Genomic DNA, 25,694 nt, shown 5'->3' on the forward strand with positions numbered 1-25,694 from the left:
AAATTTATTTTTTTTTAGTTCAATGCATCAGTAAATCATTGACTGATTTCACTGATCCTCTTAATCTTTGATGTAAAACATACACTTTAATATACTGTATGGATTCAGTTATAATTGATAAAATGTTTTTGATATATCAACACATTTTATCCTATTAAAATCAAAATTTCATATGAACAATTCAAACATTTTTTTATTTCCTTTCAAATAAAATTGCACATTCAACTTGAAATTTTTGCCAAAATTTTCATTTTACGCTTAAAGAATTCTTTAATTCTTATTAATATTCATGCACCCGTGTATTGATAAACGGTGATCAATAATTATGTCCAGGTTTTTATGGATTTAAGATATTATTGCTTAATAAATCAATAAAGCACTGAAATTATCTAAATTATATCAATTACTGAAATTTTTAAATGAATGTAAAATGTTAAAGCTGATCACATTCATGGATTCATAACTTGTCTCTTGATGTCATCATACACAGTTCTATATCAGTCAATGTCACTGCAACACAGATTGATACTAATCTTTGTCATTCCTACATAGGATGCACGACAGATTCACAGTATGAATCTAAGTCTCTTAAGATGTATCACCTTCTTATCTTTTCACTCTATCTTGAGAGACACAGATCTATATCGTGCATCTGATATAGATCTTTTTGACAGATTCACGATATAGATCTATCTATGTATTTCAAACTATATTATAATTAATTTATTGTTCCAAGTTGTTTTCCTTCAAAGCAAACATTATTAACAGGGAACCAAATACATATTCGATTAAAAAATTGAAGACTTAATCAACTAATAGCATAAATAATTTGCACCATATAGGACGAGATCTGTTTTATACTTTAGTTACAACATCTGATATTCCTCTGACATTCCAATATATAACGATATGGTCCAGATATTGTACTACGTAGACAGGTCCAGATTGCGCTACTGGGGTTGGGGAAGGGAGCCACATGTGACAAAATGTTTTATTCCACTGTACAATAGAGGCCACAACATCCATCACAGCATTTAAATCCATGCCCATGATTACAAAAAACATTGAGGTAGGCTGCATCGGTACACAGCTGCAAATTTTCAACATGAATATATCATGTTAATAAAAAGAGTTCAAGAAAGATAGTTTTCCTAAGGTGCCTATATATATATGGGTATTTCAATGGGCTCTATTTTTTTCCCAATCAGCTATGTATATTATCAATATCACAATACTGAATAGCTTTAACCATTGATTGCAATATTTTAACAAAATGAAGATTGAAGTCAATGTGGATCAACCACTGAGTAATGGGTTTTCCTATGTTTGTTCTTATTATATTTGATTTTCAGTTCATATTGAAAGATGAAAAAACATTTTTTTATTCAGTTCAATTTTATAAACCAGCATAGCGATTCAAAAAAAGGTGAACCAGTCAAACACTGAGCAGCCTATTTCAGTATGACTATCCTCAGCATCATTAGAAATCAATTTTCTAATAAATTCTATTAAAAGCACATAACTTGCAGACTCTCTTGATGAAGGTTTGCATGAGCTCAAATGATTTGTTGGAACTTCATAGAATTCACCGAGATCAGGATCTGAAAATGTAAAGAAAAACACTATACACAGGGTGAAAAGTTACATCTGTTTCAGTTCAAATAACTTGTGAACTGTTGGTTATGAGAAAAAAATCTAAATAGCATGGCTATTTTGGATGTCTTTTTTACTTGAGGCCATTTATGTATGGAGATACAAAATTTAATTTTCCATACTGTCCCTCGTCTTTTAACTTCCAATTAGAAAGTTGTGGTCCTGTGTCTTGAGCCCAACAAAAAAATTTCTACATTTCTAAGTACAATATTAGCCGATATACTTGAATTCAAAAAGAGCTAAAATGAGGGAAAGAACAGCATATATTGAGAGAGCAACCACAATTGATAGTTCTGTGCTGTTCATAAGCTTTTTTTCCCTCTCATTTTCAGTGATTTTTGAATTCAAATATCTCAGCTAATGCTGCACTGAAAAACATGTGACTTTTTTATGTTGGTACAAAAAATATTGAATTCCAATGCACCTAATAACATATATTTGATATTTATATACATCATTAAAAAAAAAATACCTGCTGAATCATTGGGAACCAAGATAGCATTCCAATTGAGGCCAATTTTGCTTTTTATAGTTTCTCCAAAACTAAGACATTGTACATCTTGCTGATCAACTAAACGTTTGAAATTTTCATGTAATTCCAAAAGTTGTGGAGATCCTACAGGAAAATATTTCATAAATATCAAATTTCACAGACTTTATTTGTAATTATTAAATTTTTAATCCAGTTGAGTCACTATATAGGGTTCTGTCCATTTCATTCCATCAAGAAATTTGTTATGTAGAAATACTTTTTAACACAGAATAACAAACATAGAAATACAACATAATAATAACGATAATAAACATAGAACAACACCAAAGAAATTCACAAAAATGTGAGCAGTTCAATAAAAATTGTTTTGATTATCATATAAAAACTACTGTATTTTCTAAAATAAAAATTAACTTCGAATATTAGCCATATGTTTAGAGATGTACTAAAATGAAAGTTTTCTCATAGCAAAGACCTCTTTCATGAAAAGTTAGTAAGAATATTGCTGAATCAAAAAAAAAATACTTCTTAATAATAAATAATACTCACCCTCCAATTTGCTAATATTACAGTTTTTCATCTATACGCTATTCAGAGTTTCGGTGACGTAAAGATAAAAAGGGTAAAATATGGCATCCATCCAAACATTAGAAGCAAGTAACAACTGAAAGTTCATGCACTCAAGGTACAAAAAAGAACTACTATGTTATGAGGTCACTACACACAACTGCAAGAAGAGCTCCTAAATATCATTGTAACTGCCTCAAACTACGGCAACTGCAGTTGCTTTGCTGATATAAAGTGAATTCCAGACTGACTGTGCAGAATCAAACAAAAACCTGGAGGGAAGCTGGTAGATCTGGTGCATTGGGCAAAGGATGGAGCTGCAATTCACACTTTAACCTCTCCTTCCACATCACATGGGGAGGAAAAATTTGTGCTTGCTCCAGCTGAAAAAGAATTTAGTTGTAGCCCTGGAGAAGACTGAGTTGAAGAAGCACAGATTAATGAAAATCAATTTCATTCCACAGATTGAAATAATATCTTGAAAAAATTCAGAACAAAAATATTAAAAAAAACAAAAAGTGCATTTTGAGATACACAACACATTTTGGCTTCATTGTATGGAACATCTGTGTCTTCATCTCTAACTGATATCTGTAGCAAAAGGGGGGGGGGAAGAAAAAGTCTAAATATGAGCTCAAATCTAGCACTCTCACAACCAAAACATTTTGCATAAGATGAACTAGTTTTTGAAACTTTGTACATAAAGAAAACAGGGAAAAAACAATATTCCAACAATTTTTACATTTCTGGAGCACATTGTTTCATGGCGCAATGATGGACACTCTACTTGGTATACAAGTACACAACCAGAAACACTTGGCTCTGTCAAGCATTGTTTCATGCTCTTCTACTTTGTTTTTGAACTCACCCCTGTACGGAAGTGTGATCAGTCTGCAACCCAGTTATCTTGCTGCTGAAGAAATTTGAAAATTTAATTTTTTGCTGAAATTCTGAAAAGAATTTTCCAATAATTTCGGAGAGCATGAGGAAGGGTGAAAAGAATCAGGAGTCCTTTCCCCTATTAAATCTGGAGAACTGATATGTCTGCATGTACATAAAATGACAGTGGTATAGCAAAAATTACTGATTGACCAGAAAATATTTAAGTAAAAAAATGTCGCCAGTAAAATTCAACCAATTTGATTCTCTACCTTTTTTTAAATGTTGAATCTCAGCTGAAGGTTTCAAAATCATCTGATAATGGGGAGAGAAACTAGCAACTTCAGTTCCTTTATGTGGAACACTATAGAAAACCACTCCAATGGTATTTTGGGCAATAACATTGATTTCTTCTTCATCACTTTCAGCAGCTTCCACTAACATCTTTTTCACGATTATGCCTGAAAGAAAGCATTTTAGTCAGTCAATTGAAAGAAAAATATTAGTGAAACACAGATAAATAGAAATAATTACCTCAATAGACAAAAATACACTAGCATACCAAACTGAAGGAATGGTTGGTGTTTTAGCAGTAGTTTTGCATCAGTGCAACCAAAATGAATTAAAAAGTCTTACCTCAGAGACCTCAAAATGTACCAAAGAGGAAATTGAAAACATATTTGCAAAAATAAATTCAAAGTTTAGTCGGCTGCAGTGTTTCCTTTTCCACAAACATAACACTTTTCTTTTTCAAATATGTGATATGGGAAACCATCACAGTTTGCTATTATTACATTTTATGAAAGCTTAATAATAATATTATTGTATGAGACCATTATATAACATGTTTATTTCATGAAAAAATTTAATTTTGGTCTATGAGATACCGACTTCAAAGCAAGTAATTCCATTTCATTCATCATAAAAGAAAATATCAAAAACATTTGAGACCAACATCGCCTCAAGAAAGGCTTATCTAAGGAAGTTACTAAAGGCGCGTATACACTAACGCTCGGATCTTGCAATGCATGACCCTTTGCAGCAGTTCTAATCCGCTTGTGGGTACACAAACTTCCTTTGTGTTCCTTTCTTTCCTTTGTATTCATTGAAAAAACCGATTCCAGGTGGGTGTTTCCAGTGGGAAACAGTTCAAGAATCTTTCACAACACTGTACAAATTACTGAACAACCAATTGCGAATGCGTTCGTTGCATGATCCACACGCTAATGTATACATGCCTTAAGAAGTGCCTGCAAAGTGTTACACATCATAATGCAGAAATACCCTTGCCTTCATCTTACCATGCATTGTAATTTTTCAAATGTTTAATACAGCACAAAGAGGGGTTTCTCAGTAGGAAATATAATATCCTCCATGTAATGGTTGTGAACCACCCAACCATAACAATGGTAATTTTGCATCATCTGGTCATACTCAATACAAAGTTGTCCATGAGCTCTCTCATTGCTCTATTGATGCCCATTCTAAGTGATAGACATTATCAACTTGTAGAAATGTTGTCAAATGTTTCTCCAGAGTGCTCTATATTTTTTCTATAGAATTTAGGCCAAAAGAGAGCGCATATACCAATCCACATAAGTGATAGTCTTATATCATCATCATCAACAATTTTCAATTCACTTCTGAAAATGAAGGTCTCCTCTACATTTTTCCATTTTGCTATGTCTGATGCTTTAGCTTTCCAGTTGACTCCAGCCACTTTTTTGATCTCGTCGATCCATTTTGCATGGGGACGCCTTCTCAGACGTTTAACACCATGGGGGTATCAATCTAGAATACTTGTGGTCTATCTATTGTCCTGTCTTCTTGCAATATGTCGAGCCCGTTTCCATTTCAGACGTTTAATTTTTTCCATGATACCATATACTTTTGTATGGTTCCTTATCCAAGTGATTTGTTTTATGTCTCTTCTTGTGATGCCTAGCATACATCTTCCCATGCTCCTTTGTGTTGTCTGTAGCCTTTGTATCATCTTGCTTGTGAGTGTCCATGTTTCAACTCCATAAGCAGGGGCGTCGGAAGTGTTTCGAACCTGTGGGTGCCCGTCTTGAGATTCATGTAGGAAGTTTCAATTTTTGAATCAATTCTGTGGGTGCTCGGAGCCCTTCTACAAACTTCCGTGGGTGCTCGAGCACCCACAGCACCCCCGGCTCCGACGCCAATGTCCATAAGTCAGTGCTGGTAGCACACACTGGTTAAACACTTTTCTTTTCAGGCATAGTGGCATGTGACTCTTCAGAATTACATAGCTTTTGCCAGAAATGCTCCATCCAATCCTGATCCTTCTGTTTATTTCATTAATGATTTCATTGTCCATGTTAATTTCTTGTCCCAGGTATACATAGCTTTCTACTTCTTCTATCTCTGCATTATTGAGCAAGATAGTCTTCTTAAACGTAAAGGAGTTGAAAATTTTCCTTTATCCAAACGAATAGTTGCAGTTGCTTTTGTCTTTTACAGATTCATTTTCAAACCCACCTGAATACTTGCCTTCGCAAGTTCTTGTATCATTTCTTCAGTTCATCTGGATTACTACTAATAATAACAATGTCGTCCGAAAAATGCAAATGGCTGAGAAATTTTATTTTAATTCCTTTCTCATCCCAGTCCAGTTTTCTGAATACTTCTTGTGAAACAGTGGTAAATAGTTTTGGTGAGATATATAGTATTACCCTGTCTGACTCCTTTCCCAAGTTTAATCTTTGCTTTTCCTTTATCCAAACGAATCATTGCAGTTGCTTTGCCATATATTTTCTTGATGATATTGATGTTTAAATCTTCTCTACCCCAATTATTACATCTAGAGCTTTATCAACAGCAGATGTGAAGACAGAATCAAACACTTTCACAAAATCAATGAAGGTGATACACAATGGTAATTCATATTCCTTGTGTCTCTCTATGAGTTCACTGATTGTTTGGATGTGACCCATTGTACTAAATTCACTTGGAAATCCTGCTTGTTCTTTTGGTAGGGCTTCGTCCAATTTGGATTCAAGCCTATATGTCAGCACTTTGGCAAAGATTTTATAAATTACTGATAAGAGACTGATTGGTCGATAATTCTTGATATCCTCTTTTTCACCATTTTTGTAAAGAAGAACCATCATTGCGTTATTCCAATCTTCAGGAACATCCGATTTTATGAGACAATTTTTGAACAAAGCAGCTGGCATACTGGCAAATTCTTTTCCTGCTTCTTTAATAATGTCTATTGAAATCCCATGTGATTCATCGTACTAAATCTACTTTGAAATCCTGCTTGTTCTTTTGGTAGGGCTTCGTCCAATTTGGATTCAAGCCTACATGCCAGCACTTTGGTGAAGATTTTATAAATTACTGATAGGAGACTTATAGATTTACTGAATTAAAAATATCATCAGTTTCACACAACATACCAATATCAGCTGGAATATATATATATAGGGTGATTATAATTAAAGTTCGTTTTTGAAAAGGCTGTAAAAAAAGAACCATTGATCAGAATGACCTGATATTTCACCTGAATATACATGAAGCAATGGGATTTTGTCTAGCAAAAGAAAAAAAAATAGTTCAAAAAATTGAGCGATAGATGGCGCTGTATTCGTAATAAGATGCAAATTAAAAGACATGACATGCGCACTAAACATTGCAATTGTGATAAAAGGTAGGGAACATGCAGTTCTTGTTATTCTCTGCGTCCGAGGTCACCATGACGTTATCATTTAAGGATTGGGCTCTGCTTTTGAAACTTTTTCACAAGAACAGTGACTGTGGAATCTGCATTAAAAAAATTCTGGACATTAAAGGGTATTAGAAGCGGCTCTGGGCCGATCTCTGCAAACGGTCTAAAGAAGATGAAAAGTTCTAAATTCAAAGAGACGGGTCCATTTGGCGTGCAATGTGGCAGAGGGAGGAAAGCAATTACTTCGACATCAGTGGAGCAAGTGGCTACAGCCTTGCAGGAAGCATCAAGCAGTGCTTTAGAAACGTGCAGTGCTCGGGAAATTGGTTGAACTTTAGACATGCTTGTCAGCATGGTTTGTAAAATTTTGCACAATGCTATCCATACAAAATTAAGTTCAAGAGTTGTTTCCTGTGAACCTGCCAATATGAGAACCTTTCGCCCTGCAATTTCTTGCTCGGATGGAAGTGGGCCATGGAACATTTTGTGTTCACAGACAAAGCCCATTTCCATCTCTAAAGGTTATATCAATACACAAAATTGCAGGATAATGGGGAAGAGAAAATCCCAGTTCCAAATGCAACCATTGCCTCTTTATTCTCCAAAAGTCACTGTATGGTGCAGGTTTACGGCAGTGTTGATCATTGGCCCTTTCTTTTTCAAGGAGCCGGGTCCTGTAATCTGTACCGTCAATGGCACACGGTATGAATCTCTTTTGCGCAACCAGCTCATTCCAGCACTGCAACAGTGTGGATATCACAATTTTCATGCACGATGGCGTTCCTCTGCATATTGCAACACCAGTGAAGCAATTGTTGAATCTCCATTTTGGCAATGACAGAGTTATCAGTCGCCATTTTCCAGCAGTTTGGCTGCCACGATCACCTGACCTGAACCCTTGTGACTTCTGGCTGTGGGGTCATCTAAAAAATGTTGTGTACAGTGGTCCGATTATGAACTTAGCTGAGTTGAAAAACCGCATTTACACTTCGATCTGTTGTGGAACATGCTGTTGTGCGCTTTTGGCTCATAGGAGAAAACGGCGGACAGCATATTGAACATTTCTTGAGTAGCAGCTAATTTACCACATCCTTTTCCTGATGGTTTCATAACTGTTTGCTTTTCTACGATATGCATCTTATAACGAGTACAGAGCCATCTATCGGTCAATTTTTTTAACTATTTTTTTCTTTTGCCAGACAAAATCCCATTGCTTCATGTATATTCAAGTGAAATATCAGGTTATTCTGACCAACGGTTTTTTTTTAACAGCCTTTTCAAAAACGAACTTTAATTATAATTACCCTGTATATACAGCATGATTGAGTCTGGCAAATCATCTAAGAAAATGAGCCTGGAATGGATGTCATCTTGGGCAGACATACTGGAAAATTATACCTCATTGCAATAACACACAGTTTGCCTTTATTGAACCCCTTTAGTGAACAGGTAGCACAACACAATGCTTCAGTACGATGCCTTCCCCTGATAAGAACAGTTTCTCTTCCATATTGATCTCCTTCATTAATGCTTGCAGTGATATGGAGTTTTGATCTCTTTTTCAGATATGCTGAAATGAAGTCACTCATCATACTGAATAGATTAGTCATAGAAGAACATTTTACCCTATATTTGCAGGGCCGCCCTTAGAGGTGTGCGACAGCTGCGGCCGCACCAGGCCCTGCGCTTCTGGTAATAAAAAAAATAGAAGAAAAAAAAAACATTTTTTTGCAAATTTTGTAAAAATTTCAATAATAAAGTTATTTCTGCATTTTGACAAAAAAAAAATGTTCCAAATAATCTAATGGATAAGTGAAAATTATTCTTCACACATATGCTAATTATATACAGTAATGATAAAACAAAAAAGAATCATTATTTGTTGAATGCAGATGTGGGAAGCAGTTGGAAAGGATGCACTAAACATTTCAGCTCCAATATGTATCTATGGGAATACATATATGCACTCGTATTATATCTTTCAAGATTGTATCAATAAAAAGTGTTGGAGTGTCTCCCTCGTGCAGGTGGAGACAGCCACTGAGACCGACTTGTATGAACATTTTGTAGCACACATTGCTTATATATAAGCCAACATAAACACATATAAGAAGTACAACATACACTGACCGTCATGTGATAGGTCGAATATTAGCAACACGTTTCTCATATTGAAGGTCCTTCCAAAGAGAAACTAAGAGGAGAAAAATTGCATGCCTATAAATGGGGGAAATTTATTTACTCTATACGGTGTTGACATCCAGGCTAAATGACAATTTTTTTTAATGTTCCAACTGCAACCTTTTGCAAAACTATGCTATGGTAAAGTTTCTGACTGTTTTTGAGATGCATGGCATTTCGCACGTGTATACAGAGCAATATTTCAATCTAACATACTTGCAAAGTTTCTGTGTGAGTGTGACATTGCAAGATTCAAGTTTTCAACTTAGGGCTATCTTCGTAGTAATAATATCCTCAAATGAGCGTGCCAAATTTTGGAAATATGAATCTGGTAGTGAAAAGGCTAAAAAAAAGGAAAAGTGAAAACAATATTTTAACACACAACATAGTGCATTTGAAAAATTTCTGCAGCCCACATTTCAGCCTTCTGGTAAAGAGGAAAGGATGATATTTCACAAGAAATGGAGCCTCAGCAACCAATAATATGACTGATAGTACGCATATTTGTATGGGTGTATAATCCTCTGACATCAATGTTATTACTTCATTCTATATTTCTAATGTACTCGAAGAATCTGAAAATCTTCCAGAGAATGCCAGATAAAAGATTTATTGACCTCTATTGTAGATCCTGGACAGTGGCCAGACAATTTGAGTCATTTAGATAAGGAAAACAATCAAAACAGGGCCTATCCAAGTTGTCAAATTTGAGTTTCCTTCAAACCAAGATGGCAGACATTTCTCTACACAATATTACAGCGGCATCCTACCTAACAGGGGAAAAATTTTAAGGTGGTGGTTAATTTATAGCAAGAGCAAAGACTTGGCTTTTTGTTTTTGTTTCTATTCTGTAACAAATGTGGAGGAAAATTGGCAGCTGATGGTAATAACAATTGGCATCATCTTAGCAGTAGGCTGCAAAGCCACGAGCAATCACCTGCACACGATGAGAGTTTGAAAAAAGAAAAGAAACACTGGCGAGAGGTATTGAAACATATTATGTACTCCTTGAAGTACCTAGTCAAGCATAACATTGCTTTTAGAAGTTCAAATCAAACAATTTTTACACCTAAAAATGGCAATTTTTGAGGATTAACCGAGATGATTGCCACTTTCAATCCTGTCATGCAAGAGCATATTAAAAGAATAAAAATGACGAGATACATGATCATTACTTAGAAAACCATATCCAAAATGAACTAATAGAACTCAGGGTCAGGCAAATAAAAGGAAAAATATTGAGCGAAATTAAGACATCCAAATACTTTTCTGTTATACTCGACTGTACACCAGACGTTACTCACCAAGAACAAATGTCTATGATCATAAGCAGGGTTGGGTTTTTAACATGACAAGCGTCAAAAACTGGTTTAAACCATCAAAAACTGTTGAAAACATTCAAAAACCTAAATGAATGCTTTTGCATAATGTTTTGAACACAATATGTATATAAAATGATGAAGACACCTTTTTGCATATTACAATGCTTTATTTTTAAACACTAATTTATTACAATAATTAAAAAAAATACCAATTATAATTTGCAATTTAGAATTTTTCGACACACAAATATTCTAGAACAGATAATACATAATTTTATGGTTCATTTTATGTAAACTATTGATTATCTTTGTTCAATTTACTAAGTCAAATAGAGTCGTTTATTTAAAATATGTGTGATAAGGGTTTTTGACCTCAGAAACAGTATTGAAACAGTGAAAAACTTATTGTCAATATTGTCAAACCGTTTTTTTTTTCACCTGATAGATATATTAAATAAAAAAACACGTTCATGTAGATTAAAGTGTATTATATTTTGAATTATAATTACTGTGTATAAAATATATATTTCAATATTTTAAATTTTCTGATCTGCCTAAAATTTTATTCCATATATTAAGAGTGTTCGTGCAGCTTCTGTCAATAAATACACTAATTAAACTAATTTATTTTCACCTAAAAATTTCTTAGCTTAGGTTGTATAAATTCAGAGTTTTAAAGAGTATTTTCAATCAAAGCAGAGCTGGCAGAGCTTGATATACTCAAAGCATTGTTTTGCACATTTAAATACAGCTTCAATTGGAAAAACATTGCATTATATAAAAATGCCAGTAAATATACCATATCATAGTCAAACTTATTCTTACTTTTGCACTTAGAATAAGTTACAAGAGTTTCTTAAGCACCATATATAAGCCAGCACTCTAAATTAAAAGACATTTTAGTCCTACAATTTAGTATTTTCATTGCTAGATATATTTTACTGTTATGCACAATAAGGATATTCTTTTAAATATCAGTGATTATCTAGATAATTTAATAATAACAGAAATCAACATTACATATATGACATTTTTGAACACCTATTTGTTATAAAAAGAGTACAGCATGTGGTTTATATCAATACACATATATAAGCAGTTGAAGAAATTTCGGAAGGTCGAGAATCATTTGGAATTGAAGAATATCAAATAGTTCCATAGTTTTTCCTTCAGTTTTTATGGTATGCTCTATTCAAATTGTATATTTTATACGAAAAAAAAATATATATATTGTACAAAATAATTCTGTAGAGAGTACAAAATTATTTTACAATGATATTCAGTATATTTTAAGTTTTAACATTACATGCAATTAACGTGTGTATTTCCAATGGGAATTTTTGTATTGAAAAGAAATATTTGAGGTTTTTGACAGATTGACAGAAATGACCGCTGACCACCCAGAGAGACCATCTTGGGATGGTGACAGTTTGACAAAGGTTTTTTGACTGAGGGTTTTTGACATGACGGTTTAAACCATCAAAAACTGCCATGTGACAAAAACCTACCAACCCTAATTATAAGGCATGTAAAAGTCGCAAATATTGATAATGATAGTGATGGCGTGTCTGTTGAAGAGCATTTTATAACTTTTTTGAATGTTAAATCGCAAACAGGAGAAAATTTATCTGTTGGAAACACTAGAAGAGTAGGGGCCAAGATTATAATGGATCCAACATGAAAGGAGTAAATTGTGGTATTTAAGCCCACATTCTTCAATTTAACCCCAGAGCTTTTTATTAACTTTGTGCTAATCATATAATTTAAACCTTATTCTATGTGGTGCTTCTGAATGTATGGCAAAAGCTGTGCTATTTTTTTGAAATATTAGGCAGAATTTATACTTTGTTCTCTGTCTCACCCAACCACTGGAGTATTTTGACCAATTCGGTCCCCAACTTGAGAGGACCAAATTGGCTGAAAGAGTTAGAGAACATACAGGGGCAATACGGTACAATATTAAAGAAATACGAAATGCACTAACTAAAGCATCAGAAACTGCAAGCGACCGCAAAACATGATTTACTTTTTGCTGTGAACAGTGTTAGCAATAATCTTCAGTCTCAAAAAAATGCATCTTGGATTATCCTTACGATCACTAGAAGGATTGATACATTTTTTGCAACATTTTTGGAATGAAGGTTTTGTGTAATCAATGACATGTGCTAAAGAAATGCGTGAAAATTTGGGAATACAGGCAAATTTCCAAGAAGTCAGACATAGAAAAAAGCGAAATTGTTTCACTATGAATCAGAAAGTGCATCTGCTTGCACTTCAAGATCTAATGAAGAAAGTTTTTTAAAATCAAGTACTTTTACCTCATCGTAAATACAGTGCTACAATCCATCATAACCTTTTTCAACAAATTAAAGAATACAATAATATTTTTGGATATTTGCTTGATCTCAGAAATTTGAGAAGTATGGAGGAAACGAGCTTAGCAATAAATGCAAACATCTAGAGAAAACATTAACTAATGGGGATAATTGTGATATAAATGGTGAGGAACTGTTAACTGAAATTAAAGTTCTTCACGAGTTATTAACAGATGATATTCAAACTGCTGTATTCATTTTAAAGTTCATGAAAAAGATCCTTTTCTGAATGCTTTCATAGCATATAGGATATCGTTTACTGTTTCAGTAACAATGGCAAGTGCGAAAAAAAACTTTTCATGATTAAAAATAATTAAATCTTAAGATCTGCAGTGAGTCAAGAAAGACTGTCATCTTCAGTAACATTATTCGAAACAGACATAGCGGATAAAATAAATTTTGATGATGTAATAGAGGACTTCGCTAGTGTGAAAGCAAGAAAAATAAAACTTTTATAAGGTGAGTCAATTCAAACAATTAAGCTATTAAGTTTTGTTGAAAAGCATTTAAAATAAGCTGTAGTCAGTTGTATTGTTTTAAATACATTTATTTATTCATTTTTCTTTACTGCCTTTTACTTACTCATGTATCAACATTTTTACATAAATCTTTTACTACTGAATAAGATTTTTTTTCTTTGGGGGGGGGGGGCAGGAAGAGAGCACTGGCATCAACTAATTTTTCTCTTTAGGTTCGATTGACAAAAAATTTCTGTGATGCTCACAGGGCCCTGCGATTAGTTTTGCACCAGGCCCACATCTGGTAAGGGCAGCACTGCATATTTGCATGACCCAATATTCTTATACCATTTTACAAAAATTTGATGTTAACATAATGTAACACTTGTCATCTGGTGAATAGCCTATGGGTAGAGATACCACCTATGTAACCCAGCTATGTCTAAAGTAGAACCCCTGTTTAAGAAACACTGGTGTAGAGTAATACAGTCGATGCTCGTTATAGCAACTCCATCGTCCCATCGAAAATTGAAATTATATTGGGTGGTCGTTGTACCAAAAGGAAAACATATATGATAGTGGTTGTATGAAAACATTTGGGACCTATCCACCTGTTGTTGTAATGGAATGGCTCAAGATAGCATAGGGGGCATTATAACAAGCATCAACTGTACTATTTTTTTGGCTGGTTATGTTTATCACTATACAAAAATTGTGAAATAACAAGGTTCTTAAATTTTATGCAGCAAATAACTTTAACTTTATTTAAACAATAACTGAAAGCTTTTATTTTGCCTCAAAAAACCCCCAAAAAATATCCACCCGGAATCAATTATCTAACATTTCATTATTTTTGATAGATATTCACAAAGACTACAATTCAGTTGTATTAAAAAGTTTTAAATAGCAGTTCTTTGTAATTCTTACCACCCATAGAATGTCCAACAAAAATTACTGGGTTTTTGCCAACTCCAGCTCTCTTCAACTTCAAAAGCATATTAGTAGATCGTGTTTGCAAGTCTTCACTGAAAATGTAGAATAATTATTCTATTATTTCTTCTGTACCAAAACATAATGATGAAAACTTTTGATGAGTTTTACAAAAACTATGCAACCATCTAGACCACTCATGCTCATGGCCAGAGGTGCTTTTGTGTGTGTGTTACTAGTACCTTCCTTCTAGAAAAAATTTTCCAAACATGGTGGAAAAATCATTTTAAGGAGTTTTCTTTTAAAGAGTGTTAAGGGGATTAAAAACAAAATTAAGTATCAGGTCATCCCAAAACTTCTGAGCGTTTTTCTTCTAACTTATCGAGCAAAGGGAAAAAAAAGAGCTGAAGAGTTGACAGTACAATTAACTTCCCTGTATTAAAACAAAATGCTTATTTTATTAGTATGATAAAAAGACACATCAGCAGCTAAAGCATATGCACATAGAAAAAAGATCAGAAATTTTGGGAGGACAGCCTTATGTAAGGTAGGGTCGCTTAAAAATATTTAAAAAAAACATCTTTTCTGTGATAATAGAAATATCAACATGCTAAAAACAGTTATTAGAAAACTAACTTTCCTTGATGAGCATCATATTTTTTTTTCCACTCAGTAAAGTGGCTGTTGTAATTCACAGCTATTACACGAACAAATGGCAAGTCTTTAGGAAGCCAATCCTGAGTAATACAAATATAAAATATGAGCTGCTTTTTAAGGAGATTAATTGGTAATACATAGAGAGAAAACTGTTAGCAGAAAACACCAAGAGCCTTTTTTTCTGGATGGATACATTAACATCCACTACAAGTATAAATCAAAATAGATGCATTAGACTGCGTGAAGAATGCTATAACATTTTGCAGTTTCATATGAGAAAAATGAAGTAAATTTTATTCAACTAAAATTTCAGTAAGTCATAACTTTATCAAATACAGGGTGTCCCATAAATTCACAGCTAATTTGAAAATTCATAAAAATTTAAGGAATTGATTTGTTTGAATGCAAACAATCAATACCAAACAAATCAATTCATTTTTTTTTAATGCAGTTTGCAAAAAAGTTATTCTCACAAGGGGGACTTTTTTTGGTTCAGAAAAAAAGTTCAAATTTTTTGTTGATAGTGGAAGCTGCACAAAAGTAAATCACAGAATTTTGGACCTGAACTTTTCTTCAATCTCTTCTGTGTCCAAAACATTTGAAAGACATCAGCCAGCGATTTGTGCTGAAGTAAACCAACTTCACCAATAGTGCTTCATCTGCCAATGCCAACATCAAAATAAAAATTTCATGTAAGTGCCAGTAACAGGAAAATTCAGAAATGAGCTGTTAATCATACACCCTGCATTTTATATGATGCTGATTTGCATATGCCCAGTGATTTGCTTTCCTGCAGTGCTATCTATTGACAAAAATTTGAACTAAATTTTTTTTTCTACCAAAAAACATTTCCTTTGTGAGAATAACTTTTTTGAAAATCGCATTCAAATATATTAATTTCTTAAATTTTTGTGAATTCAAGAAAACAGATATTTTTTGGATATTATGCAGAGGTGAACTTGGAAAGAAAAGTCATCTTGTCTCTGATGGAACACGAACCCAGGCCCTTTTGCATACCGGGCAAGCATGCTACCATCTACACTACTGGAGACACGTCTCACCTTCCTTATTTCACTCACTGTGGCATGAGGCGCTGAAGTAGAGGCATCAGTAGCCTCTCTTAACTTCAGGAAATGGCCTCCAGGTGGGACAGTATAGAGAGATAGATGGCTTTTCTTTCTCAGCCCAAGATATCAAGGAAACAGATATTTTCTGGATATTATGCTGAGGTGAACTCAGAAAGAAAAGTCATCTTATGCCAGGACATGAGTGTCAGGCGGAGTGTGATGGACTGTGTCTTCAGTGGTGTACATGGTAACATGCTTGTTGGTATGCAAGAGGGCCTGGGTTCGTGTCCCAGTGGAGACAAGATGGCTTTTCTTTTCGAGTTCAACTCAGCATAATATACAGAAAATATGTGTTTCATTGATATCTTGGGATGAGAAAGAAAAGCTATCTATCTTTTTCTGAATTTTTAAACTATTTACGAATTTATGGAACGCCCTGTATATAACTAGAACACACAAAAAACATCTTACTTTATTAAATATAAATTGTACTACTGTTTAACAGTACAGCACCTTGTAAACATTCCTCTTGGGAATTTCTAACAAATTGGTTAGATGCAGAAATACAGTATGTTGTGTGTGTATACGTGGTCCTAATAGGCTCATGATGTTTGAGCAGGGCTCTGTCCAGACTTTTCTGTAGAGTCCTGTTTTTGTGAAAATTTTCCTTATTTTTGTGAAAAAGGTCATTAATTTTGTGAAAAATGAGTAATTTTGTGAAAAATGAGTAATTTTGTGAAAAATGAGTAATTTTGTGAAAAATGAGTAATTTTGTGGGAAGTGAAATAATCTAGTTGATCTATTACAAAAAAATTGAAATGTCAAATTTATGGTTTCATTTTTTTATTTTGTGAAGGGTCTGTCTCCAGGTACAGAATTTAGTGAAGCGTCTGGAAAATCAACCCAAATTTTAGTTAGGCAGACCTCTGTTGAGTTATGCTTGTTTCATAAACTAAAAATCTTATAGTGGTACCTTGTTGTTTATAGTGGTACCTCGTGTTATCAGCATGTTGTGCTTAGATTTGATACTGTCATGAACACAACACTCGGGAAAAACATAAAAAAATTCAGTCAAGTGTCAAATAAACATTAATTTATAGTTGTTGCAGCTGGAATCAGTAAGTGAAGAACTATTCAAATATTTTTCTTTAAAAATCTCAAAAAAAGTTGAAAAATAATGTTTTTTTTAGTTTCGTTTTTGAATTTAAAAAAATGAAGCCAAAAAAGGGAATATTAGCCATGGCCGAAGAGAGAATTAAATAATATTAAAAGCATTCATAGAAATTAATTACTGGATAATTAATGTAATCAATTACAGAAAAAAAACCTGAATTCTCTAAAAGATAAAAAATGTGTTATCCAAGTAGTTGTGAGAAGGTAAATTGCTCTGGCGATGCGAGAAGGAAAAAAGGTTGGGAACCAAGACATAGATGTACCTGTTATGAAACAAAAAAAACAAGAATAATTTTTTGACCGTAGCATAAATAACACATTGGTGTATCCAATGCTTCTTTCAAAGATAAAACTTAACTTTGATGTAATTACTGTTTCCTGGTATTCTACTAAACCTAGTCTGAAGAGTTTAAATGTAACAGTTGATTGCCTCAAACCACAATAGATACTATTCATAATGAACACACAAAATGCAGCAATCAAATTGTTTTTTACATGAATATTATTTTAAACAATTTTCTTTCATTAATTTTTTGTTCCAGAAAAAATGAATGAAATGGTCAAAAAAGTGTATGGTGACGCGGTCACATGAAACGGCTTTTTAATGGTTCAAGATTTTCTCAGAAGATGGACAATTACCAGTAAACGAGGCAACTTTAATGCACTTTCAACTATTACAAAGACTGTCATTAATAAAACAATAACCATTGTTTTGCAGAAATAGAAATAAGTACAGAAAAAAGGGTGACAGTTGGCATTTACATTGTAGAAGGTCTTGGTTAAATGAAATTAAATGTTATACAATACGTTTTGGAAAAGCTAAAACACTTTGAAAACTCCTATAAGACGGCCACTCGGCGTTCCTTAAAAAAATGGCCATCTGCAGAGGTGACTGCCAGATAGAGGTTTTATGACAGGAAAAAAACATTTCAAGGGGGAGCATGTCAAAATAACAGTTTTCAATGTCATAAAAAAATCTTATGCCCAATTTATTTACAATGCCAAAAAAAAAAAAACAGATACATACACAGTGAAACCTCACTAAAATGATACTCGATATAATGATAAGTCCCTGTACAACAGTGTTTTTTCAAATCTTGTTCGGAATCACCTATAGTCTGTAATGTCAAACTCCTCTTGATACAACAATCTCCTTTATTATGATAAACCCCTCTATAATGATATTTTATAAGGATTTTGAAATGACTGTAACATGTTTCTTTTGCTCGAAATATCCTTCAATATATTTTTAAACAATACAAAGGTTTTTAACAGCTGGCTGATGTGAAGATATATTTAGGAAAGAGAAAAATAGCTCTTGTAAGAAATTGAACCCACGTCCTTTCAGACAGTGCTGGTAGTAAGGGGGAATGGCCTGAGGACGCCATTAGATGATGGGAAATGTGATTACCGCCCACCTGGATGGAGATCAAGACCAGCTCCTCTTTATGATTCCCCATTGGTGCCAGAGGAACTAAGGTCCAGTCTTAAACACCTTAGACCACTAGACTACAAAGGCAACAAATCTCTTGGAGCTCGTGTACACTGAAAAATTTTCTCTTTCCAAAAAATTCATTTCGCAACAGCCAGTTGTTAACCGCCTTCATATGGTAACAGAGAGTGATGTCATTCATTCATAAGGTGCCATCTGGTGGCAGCATCAGCAGTTGTGAGCTTGGCCTGAGTCAGGTCCACCCGTTCACGTACGGCCCCTTTCAGTGTGCATGAGCTCCAAAGAAAGATTGAGAGATTTGTTGCCTTTGTAGTCTAGTGCGTTCACCCAGAAAGTGAAAGGACATGGGTTCGATCCCCGCAAAAGCAGTTGAATTTTCTCTTTTCCAAAAAAATTCATCTTCACACAACAGCCAGTTGTTAAAAACATTTGTAAATCTGATGACACCTGATGATAATATTACCTGTCGATAAAAAGATAGCCCTACTATACAATGATATTTTTTCTTGGTCCAGCATTGTTACATGCATCCAGGTTTTACTGTATTTTATGCAGAACTTGAAATACTAGATCACCCAATCAATTTCTTAATCTGTATTATCAGGGATCTGTTCTTTCCTTATAGCAAGTACTGTACATGTTCTTTCTTCACATTTCTTTTACTCCCACACTGTTGTTTGATTGAATCTCTACGTGCAAAAAAGTGATGTGTCCACAAAGCTAAAACTTTCACATCTTTTACCAGTTCAGTAAAGATCATAGGTTATTTTTGTCTTGTTTACCCTGTCACTCTTTGGTTGAACAAGTTTTTAAACTGTCCTATCAGCTAGGATCAATTATATAGCATTAGCCTTTGTTCATTTTATTTACAAATGTTTCCAACCTGATAGTGTCACCCATGAACTGGAAATCTGATTGATCGCGAAAAAGTTATTTATAAAGATTATACAAAGAGAACTATCAGCTCTGAATGCATTGGAAAGAAAAAAAGCAAAAAAAGTTTTTTATTTCATTTCTTATCTGTAAGGAAGTGGCCACAAACAGGTTGGCTACTGACCGCATATAGAGGTAACAGCAGAATAGGGGCGATTTTTGTATTATGTATATGGAGCACATTGTTCGTTCCGAGAAAAACTGACCGCAGATTAGAGGTGGTCGCCTATGGAAGTTTCACTGTATTTGTTTTCATTTCAACCTATCAAAGACAATTTTAGAAAGCAACAGCTTTTTTTGCAGTCAATATTATAATTTAATTATTGAAACAAATTACACACTTGCATATCTGTTTTTATTAAATTTAAAACTAACATAGCACATTTAAGCAGTTCAGAAAATATGTTTTTTGCAGTAAAAAAAAATAATTAGAAGGTAAAGAAGTATATATAAAAGGAAGAATAATTTTTTTTGTCTGATGCAAGAACAGAATTTGCTGTCACTTTATTAGTTTATCTTTTCCTTTAGTATATCACATTTCTGTTTGCAACAAAACAACGTATACCTTAGGCCAACAGTATGAGTAACCAATTTTCTCCCCTTTCTCACTTGTAAAATGCATATCTTCTTTTACACTTCTCTTAGATGTTGGTCTCATGTTGTCATGTTGCCTCCATGTACTAAAAGCACTACCCATTATACCATGTACAAAAACTACATCAGCTACATATGGATTGTTTCTAGAAAACAAAGATTTCTTTTATTTGAAAACAGTCATTACGTGTGCAAATTTTTATAACTTATCAAAGAGATCAACAGCATAATAGACCATGTATTAACTGACTTAAGACACAAAACTATGTAAGAGATTTAAGACAGCACTCAAACTTGTTACATACAGAGGTGTAATAAGTTTGAGTGCTTCAATAAGTTTGATTATTACTTCAACCAAATAAAGAATATCATGGTTTTAGCATAAAATAATATAATATTAGTATTAAATCACAAAATTTAGACCATTTACACTAATATACTCCATTCATAGTAATAGCTGCAAGGGCTGTTTGATAAGTTCATGAAAAATCTAAGAGATGGCACCATTAGCAGGGCAGTCTTAAGAGCATCATGGGTCCCCAGGCTAAGTGATTTTTCTCAGGCCTTACCTGGAAAATTCTCAAAAAATTCAACTACTTCTCGTTTTTCGGAGGCCCTCTTCTGTTGAAGCCCTTGGGCCATTCCCAGGTGGGCCCATGTGTTGAAACGGCACTGACCATTAGTATGTTGATTGTATGTATTGAGTTTATTTTAAATGTCTGGGGCAACTGTTAGAGGCTATTACATTGAATTCAGTTAGATTGGTTCATTACTCAATGTTTAACATTCATTTGAGAATTGAGCAGATGCCGCAATTTGTCAAAAATAAATGAAACAAATTTTAATGCCATGAATAACCATTGAATAAATAAATAAACTTTATTTGCCTATGGGGCTAGACCCATGCAAGGATGACATACAAAGATAAAATAAACAAGTAATAGATTACAAATCATTAATATACAACTCATTAAAAAAACAGAACATCAATATAAAAAATTCAGAAACTTCACAACATCGTTAAAAAAATAAAAGTTTTCCAATTTGAACTTCAGAGAGGTATGATATTTATAAAATAAATTTTTTTTGTGGGATTGGGGAAAATACATGATTAGCATAGCTCTTTGTAAATTAAATAATGGACATTCAAAAATAATATAGAATACATTGCAAGAATGATTAGAGTTATAATTGCAAATTTTTTAATTTAGGCTATTTACTATTTTGTAAACCATTTGTAAATTAATGTTTATAATTATTATAATAAACATTAACTTGGAAAAATATGGTTGAAAAGAAATTTTTATCAAACAAGGAACTTATAGCCAAAACAACTGTATATTTTGAAGAATTGGACAAAGTATGCTTTTCAGATAGGATTAAAAATCTTGAGCATTGTTGGACTAGAGTATAAACTTGAATATAGACTATGTTGAAAAATAAAAAAAATTGTTGCTAAAAAGTTATTTTGCCTTTAATTTTTCCATGGTCTTGTCAAACAACCCTCACATACTTCAATTAAATGCAATCATTTGGTTTACCTAATTCTAAACTGAGGATACAATAGATAAATGCCATCATCATAAATATTATTATTTTCATAACTTCTGTCCATATTAGCAAGTGCTTTTGCTGCAGATAAACTTAGTTGATCATTAGATGATCTAGACCATGAGGCCAGAATGCCTAACCAGCCTGAAAAAAAAAGTTTATAATTGTTTTTGTATAACATATTGCAAAATAAAGAAATCAGTGTCCTTGTTACTACAAAAACATTGGTGGAAATGACCATAGAACATATAAAATCATTTCATCATTAAAAAATAAAGAAACTTCAATTAATACACTACAAAAATTTAAGTTTCATGTGTTATATTATTATGAAATTTAGTTGATAAAACACTATTTGTTATACAATGAAATGAGCATGAATAAGTTTTTTTCTTACCTGTCTTAAAAATATGTTGGTGAAATTTTTCTTCAACAGCAATGTTAGCAATGATCTGGGCAATTATAATTTTTATATCATCATCATCATCATCTTTATAAAGAGTATGTAAAACTGACAGTAATCGCTTTTGTATCATTAAATGTCTATGCAAAGGAACAGTCGAATGAGTAAGAAGGGCAACAAGAGGAGTTTTGTAGTCAGCAAGTGAATGATTCTTTTGATAATACTGTTCAATATCGGGAGTTCCAAAAATATTAATCTTAGAGTGGAATCCCTGAAGATAAATAAGAAACAATTAATAATAAGAATAAAATAATAAACAATTTAATACAATATTTTGTAATATTGAAATCACATTATAGCAATGTTATTTGGTGGGATAAAATATAGTGTGGTATAAAAAAAGTGAAAAAAATTTATTTTGCAAGTCATTATTCTAATACAGTCAATGCCACTTATTATAATCATGGATATAATGCTATCATTTAATATTGTTATCACTAGGACCTGGATGTTGATGAAATTTGCATTTTTTGCCTTTTTTCACTTTAAGGGCATTTTTTCATGTTCCGGGACATCTTTTGGAATTTTTAGGATATTTTTCACTTTTCTAAAAAAATTTCCAGAGTATAAAAGGTAAAAGAAATTAAATATATGTGTGTGCTAATTACATTGAGTATTATCGAAAACATCATTTATAAAACACTTGAATCAAACTGCTTTTTAAGCGAACTATGGCTTCAATAGTGATAAAGGAATTCAATTTAAACAAAAAGCAAATCACACATTACAAAAAAATATTTTCATCCAAATGTGGGAACCAGACAGAAGAGAGCATGTCTATAATTTGGCTGCAGTCACAGAGTGAAGAATACAATAACAGATCACATTGGTATATGAACTTCAAAAGTCTTTCGCCAAAGATAAGAAGTCAGTTAAGCCGTTCATCGGCAAGAGGAAGCAAAGGAAAAGAAGTGTTAGATTATAAATTAATGCATCAAAATGGAATGAAAAACATAGCCAACTACTTGGAAAGGGTTCTCACCACACGATAGGTGTCTTTTGAGCAGCAACATATTTTTTTCTTAGAGATAAATTAGAGCACAAGAGACTATAACTTGAAAATTTTCTCAAGCTTTTGCACTGAAGCTTGTGTGCTAAACAAGGATTGCTGAATTTTGAATAATGCCCAAAAGCAAACCATTTAAATTTTGTCTCTTGCAAAAGCTAATTAAAGAATTTTGGCGGGATGTTTTTCCTACTGATCGGATTATTTTGTTTTGCACAAACTGTGTGAAACTGAAGTTGCAGCTGAAAAGAAATTTACTGTCGCACAGCATATTGGAAGGAATAAGCATAAAGAGAACTGAGTAGTCAAGAAAAAGTCTCTATCATCTCAACTCTTCTTTAAACAGTGTAAGCAGTCTACATCATCTTCAAAGAAGATATCCTTCTTCAAGGAAATGTGTGACACGTTAATATCAGCTAACATACCTTTTGAAAAACTGAGCAATTCAAAGTTTAGGGATTTCTTGGAAAAGTGCAATGGACATTGTATACCTGATGAATCAATGCTGCGAAAAAATTCTGTGAGTGATTGTTTTATTGAAATGAAGGACAAGGTAAAATATACCGTATCAGGCAAAAAACTTTTTGTTTCAATAGATGAAACAACTGATGCTGAAGCCCGCCTTGTTGCTAATGTCATCATAGGAATTCTCGGGCCAGATCACCCAGGAAAAAAGTTTTCTATTAAATTTGAAGATTATAGAGAAAGTCAATCATTCCACTATCTGTCAACTTTTTGACGAAAGCATGAATGTTTTGTGGCCAAATGGTGTACAATAATATTTTACTTTTCTTGACTGATGCTACTCCATATATGATAAAAGCAGGGCGAGCGATCAGAAACTTCTATCCAAAAGCTGTGCATGTAACTTGCTCTGCTCATGAAATGCATAGCATTTGTGAAGAAATTTTATCATGCTGTTTGAACGTTGACCACCTTTCCAATGTGAAAAGGTTTTTGTGAAATCTCATTATACCATAGAAACTTTTAAAGCCAAAGCTCCTACATTAGCTGTACCTCCAAAGCCCACTATTAACATGATGGGGAACATGGCTAAATGCTTGCATATTCTACAGTAAAAATTTTCAAATAATCAAATCCATACTAAATGAATTCAATAAGGAAGTACTGCATGCATTAAAATTTCACAAACTTTGTTTTGCCAAGGAAACACTGAAGGACAGTTGGAATACATATGATCAAACTTTAGTATTTTCGTTTCTACTATCCAGTTAAAGTTCTAAGGCGTGCCAAAGGCGGGGTAGGTCAATCTGTTGTAGCAAGCAGGGCTGCTGTCTTGACGGGAAAGTCTGAAAATTTTGAGATTGAAGAGGAACTAGCTGTGAGTGAATCAGTTTTAATTTTTATTTTTAAATATGCCCCATAACATCTAAACCTTTAAAAAGGTGAGAAGTTTGAATATACAAATTATTTTTTATTCATTAAGTGGATAAATACACTTTTGTGATACATATTTGTATATATTTCCACTTTCAGATTAGATACTCTATTCAAAAATACAATTTTCTATCAGGAAAATTCTATTGGTAATTTTTGATGAAATATAATGTTGAGAGAAGTATGGGAATAACTAAAGAAAAAATCTGAATTTGTACGTCTTGAAACATTTTACTTAGACTTTTGAACATAACTGGTTTTCAAGAACTTTGTATTGTTATTCTGATGCATGTTTTGTTATTTTTAGGAATTTCTTTTCAAGTTTTTAGGGCATTTTTTAGAACTTTTTAGGTCAACATCATCTGGGCCTTGGTTATCACTTTGCAAAGCACAGTATAGACCAGCGGTTCCCAACCGGTGCTTCGCTTGGGGCTCCGTGTGCACTCTCTAAGGGCTCTGCGACCAATCAAGAAAAATATAAAAAAACAGTAAATTTGAAAAAAAAAAATTATAAATATTTTTAAATAACAAATATAAATCAGTAACTTTGATAAATGATTAAAAAATGGGCCTACAGGGCTTTGTCATAGAAATTGTATACCAAAAAAGGCTCTGCAAGTCAAAAAAGGTTGAGAACCACTGGTAGAGACCATTATCATAACGTGGGAAAAATTTCACTTATAAGGACTTGAGTTGAGGTAATCAATTTTTTTATTCAATTTTTTCATTTTCTTTATGCATATTTTTAAGCTAATGTTGAATGAGACTCATTTTTTCCCTATAAGTTATCATTATCAACCTGCAAGACTATGTAGGAAGTCAGAAAGCTCCCTTGTTGACAAAAGTTTTTGTA

The 25,694-nt window shown here is 33.1% G+C and overlaps 1 protein-coding gene across 2 annotated transcripts in view; it reads right to left on the minus strand.

The window, feature by feature from the left end:
* Positions 1-839: 839 nt before the first annotated feature.
* Positions 840-25,694, minus strand: part of LOC149080565 (protein SERAC1-like) — a 58,860-nt gene continuing 34,005 nt past the window's right edge. For both annotated transcript variants that reach the window (XM_089239695.1, XM_089239696.1), the window contains exons 7-14: positions 22,372-22,648; positions 21,965-22,118; positions 20,395-20,569; positions 15,183-15,283; positions 14,544-14,641; positions 3,865-4,053; positions 2,126-2,269; positions 840-1,601 (exon numbers count right to left, since the gene is read on the minus strand). In XM_089239695.1, the coding sequence (XP_089095821.1) occupies positions 1,417-1,601; positions 2,126-2,269; positions 3,865-4,053; positions 14,544-14,641; positions 15,183-15,283; positions 20,395-20,569; positions 21,965-22,118; positions 22,372-22,648 (1,323 nt within the window). In that variant the 3' untranslated portion in view covers positions 840-1,416. The remainder of the gene's footprint in view (positions 1,602-2,125; positions 2,270-3,864; positions 4,054-14,543; positions 14,642-15,182; positions 15,284-20,394; positions 20,570-21,964; positions 22,119-22,371; positions 22,649-25,694) is intronic.

This window comes from Pholcus phalangioides, unplaced genomic scaffold, assembly GCF_987345545.1.
Source record: "Pholcus phalangioides strain wild (caught in Gottingen) unplaced genomic scaffold, Ppha-v1.0 ptg000011l_1, whole genome shotgun sequence".
In the NCBI taxonomy this organism is placed as follows: Eukaryota; Metazoa; Arthropoda; class Arachnida; order Araneae; family Pholcidae; genus Pholcus; species Pholcus phalangioides.